Source organism: Alosa pseudoharengus, unplaced genomic scaffold (genome assembly GCF_046254945.1).
Source record: "Alosa pseudoharengus isolate Yale_2024_CS ecotype anadromous, Long Island Sound unplaced genomic scaffold, YU_APseudo_1.1 YU_APseudo_1.1_scf_24, whole genome shotgun sequence".
Taxonomy (NCBI): Eukaryota; Metazoa; Chordata; class Actinopteri; order Clupeiformes; family Clupeidae; genus Alosa; species Alosa pseudoharengus.
In genome coordinates, this window is record NW_027468689.1 from 17317206 (window position 1) to 17319705 (window position 2500).

General features: G+C 41.7%; 1 protein-coding gene across 2 annotated transcripts in view; it reads left to right on the forward strand.

Annotated features, from left to right (window-relative positions):
* Window positions 1–2500, forward strand: part of LOC143142416 (uncharacterized) — a 30889-nt gene that overhangs the window by 14287 nt on the left and 14102 nt on the right. For both annotated transcript variants that reach the window (XM_076303277.1, XM_076303276.1), the window contains exons 12-14: window positions 591–659; window positions 898–966; window positions 1859–1927. In XM_076303277.1, coding sequence (XP_076159392.1) covers window positions 591–659; window positions 898–966; window positions 1859–1927 — 207 coding nt within the window. The remainder of the gene's footprint in view (window positions 1–590; window positions 660–897; window positions 967–1858; window positions 1928–2500) is intronic.

Sequence of the window (2500 nt, forward strand, 5' to 3'; positions counted from 1 at the left end):
GAATGTTGCCGCCAGTGGGCATGGACCTTTAGTCTTAATTTTCTATTTTACACTAGACTTCTAGTCTAAATATTTTTGTGTCTTACCATGTAAGTCTCTGTCTCAGCGGTTATGTTACTCTTCCCTTGTTGTTACTGTTACAGTGTTAGTTACATGCCACATCAGAAAGACAACAGGAAAAGGATTTATGTTCCTAAAATAGAAACCTTGGAATCATGATGTGATGCCAAACCACATCAAGTTAGTTGCAGAAATCGTGTCAGTGGCCATTCCTCCCCTTGCCAAGAGGATTTATCTATAATTGACCATGATTCACACCGCTTAGTTTACCTAAGGCTAAAGGCATGTTCGGATTAATTGACTAATTGGTGGATCAAGGCTTTTTATCTATAAATAACAAAAAAGCATCAGCTGACAAACATTAACATTAACATAAACGTAAACATTAGCAGAACAGCAGCCTGTGAGGATGACTAACCATGAACAGTATAGTAGTTGTGTTAACCAGTGTGCTGAGATCTTCTCTAAGAACATTTAACCACTATTATATTGTGTGCTAGACAATAAAAAATGCTGTGTGTGCGTTTTAGGGAGAGAGGGGACTTTCCGGCCCACCTGGAATTCAGGGTCTTCCGGGAGTAGGCCTACCTGGCCCAAAGGTGAGATCATACAAACACAGACATAATTAAATATATTACATACTGCTATTACAACAGGAATGCCCTGACACTCTGCATCCGGTGAGCATGTGTGTGTGTGTGTGTGTGTGTGTGTGTGTGTGTGTGTGTGTGTGTGTGTGTGCGTGTGTGTGTGTGCGTGTGTGTGTGTGTGTGTGTGTGTGTGTGTGTGTGTGTGTGTGTGTGTGTGTGCGAATGTGTGTTTTGTTTGTTTTTGCAGGGTGACATCGGCTTCCAAGGAAGACAAGGCCCTCCCGGTCCACAAGGCATTGGAGAACCAGGACCACCAGTCAGTGTCTCACCAAAATATGCTTTTCATGGAATGTCAAATACTGTACTGTCTTTCAAACATGCTGTTCTGTCTATGACCGTATGCTAGCAGCATCCATGAATGTAGCTCTATGCAGATGACATTTAAAATTATTAATTTAATTTATTATGACAATATTTCTCGTTGCCATTAGAAGTGTTCTCTTCTGCATAATATGATCCAGAATAAAAGACAATGTGCCAGTTTTGATTAAGAGTCGTAGACAGTCAGAAAACTTCAATGAAAATCTCCATTGAAAAAAAATGCTTTTAGTTTAAGACTTGGCTTAATCCATTTACTGGAAACTGGCAACAGATTCTCAACAATTAGATTAAAGGTTCAGTCAGGAGATTCTCAACAATTAGATTAAAGGTTCAGTCAGGAGATTCTCAACAATTAGATTAAAGGTTCAGTCAGGAGATTCTCAACAATTAGATTAAAGGTTCAGTCAGGAGATTCTCAACAATTAGATTAAAGGTTCAGTCAGGGATTGTGCAGGAAGTTGTGTTTGTTTCTGTTTTATGTTTCATATAGCAGATGCTTTTGTGCCAAAAAACGTGCATTATATTTTAACCAAGGACCAAACGAAACACCCCAGAAAGGTAGCCCACCCCTACCTTCAGCATTCCCAGAGAAATTCTATGCAGGGTTTTGTTTTTGTTTGGGGGACAGGCTGCCCCCACTTTGTTTGTTTCCAGTTTTCTGAGTCTGGGCTGCCTACAGAGACCGTTTTTTTTACAGCGTACTCACGGCATGGACAGCTAGTGGTTGTGAGATGATTGCTGAACGTGACAGAAAAATTGTATGGGTTTGAACCGGATCCAATCCCTGACTGCACCTTTAAATGCTAAAGTGATGATTCCTTCCCTAGGGGCCTCAAGGACCACAGGGCATCCAGGGAGAGAAGGGCCCCCAAGGTGAAGGCTTTCCAGGCGCAAAGGTATGTGGCTCTGTGGCTGTGTCATGGCAAAAAAAACGTTTTTGATCCTTTTGAAGTGACGTTCCTTGCAAATGAATTTTCTGATCCGTGTGTGTGTGTGTGTGTGTGTGTGTGTGTGTGTGTGTGTGTGTATGTGTGAGAATGGATGAATGGATGAATGTGCTAGGCTGTAGTTGTGGATACTATATAAATGTATATGCATACATAGCATATATGTGTGTGCTCTATGCGTGTGCTCTATGCATTATGGCAGTATTTTTCTGTAAGAGAACTGTGCATGGATGTTTCCCATCACATTTATATCAAGCAGTGTGGCCACATAACTGAGCCCTGATGTCTTGGTCAGCTGAAATTCATCAGTTCTAAAATCAAAGCCACACTCTCAACACTCTCCTTCAACTCTGAAGCACTGCGGAAACACATGGGTGCACATACACACACACACACACACACACACACACACACACAGACACACACACACACACACAAAAAACTCAAACACGCACAAACTCACACACACACACACACAACCTGTCACTCTCTCTCTCCCTCTCTCTCACACACACACACAGA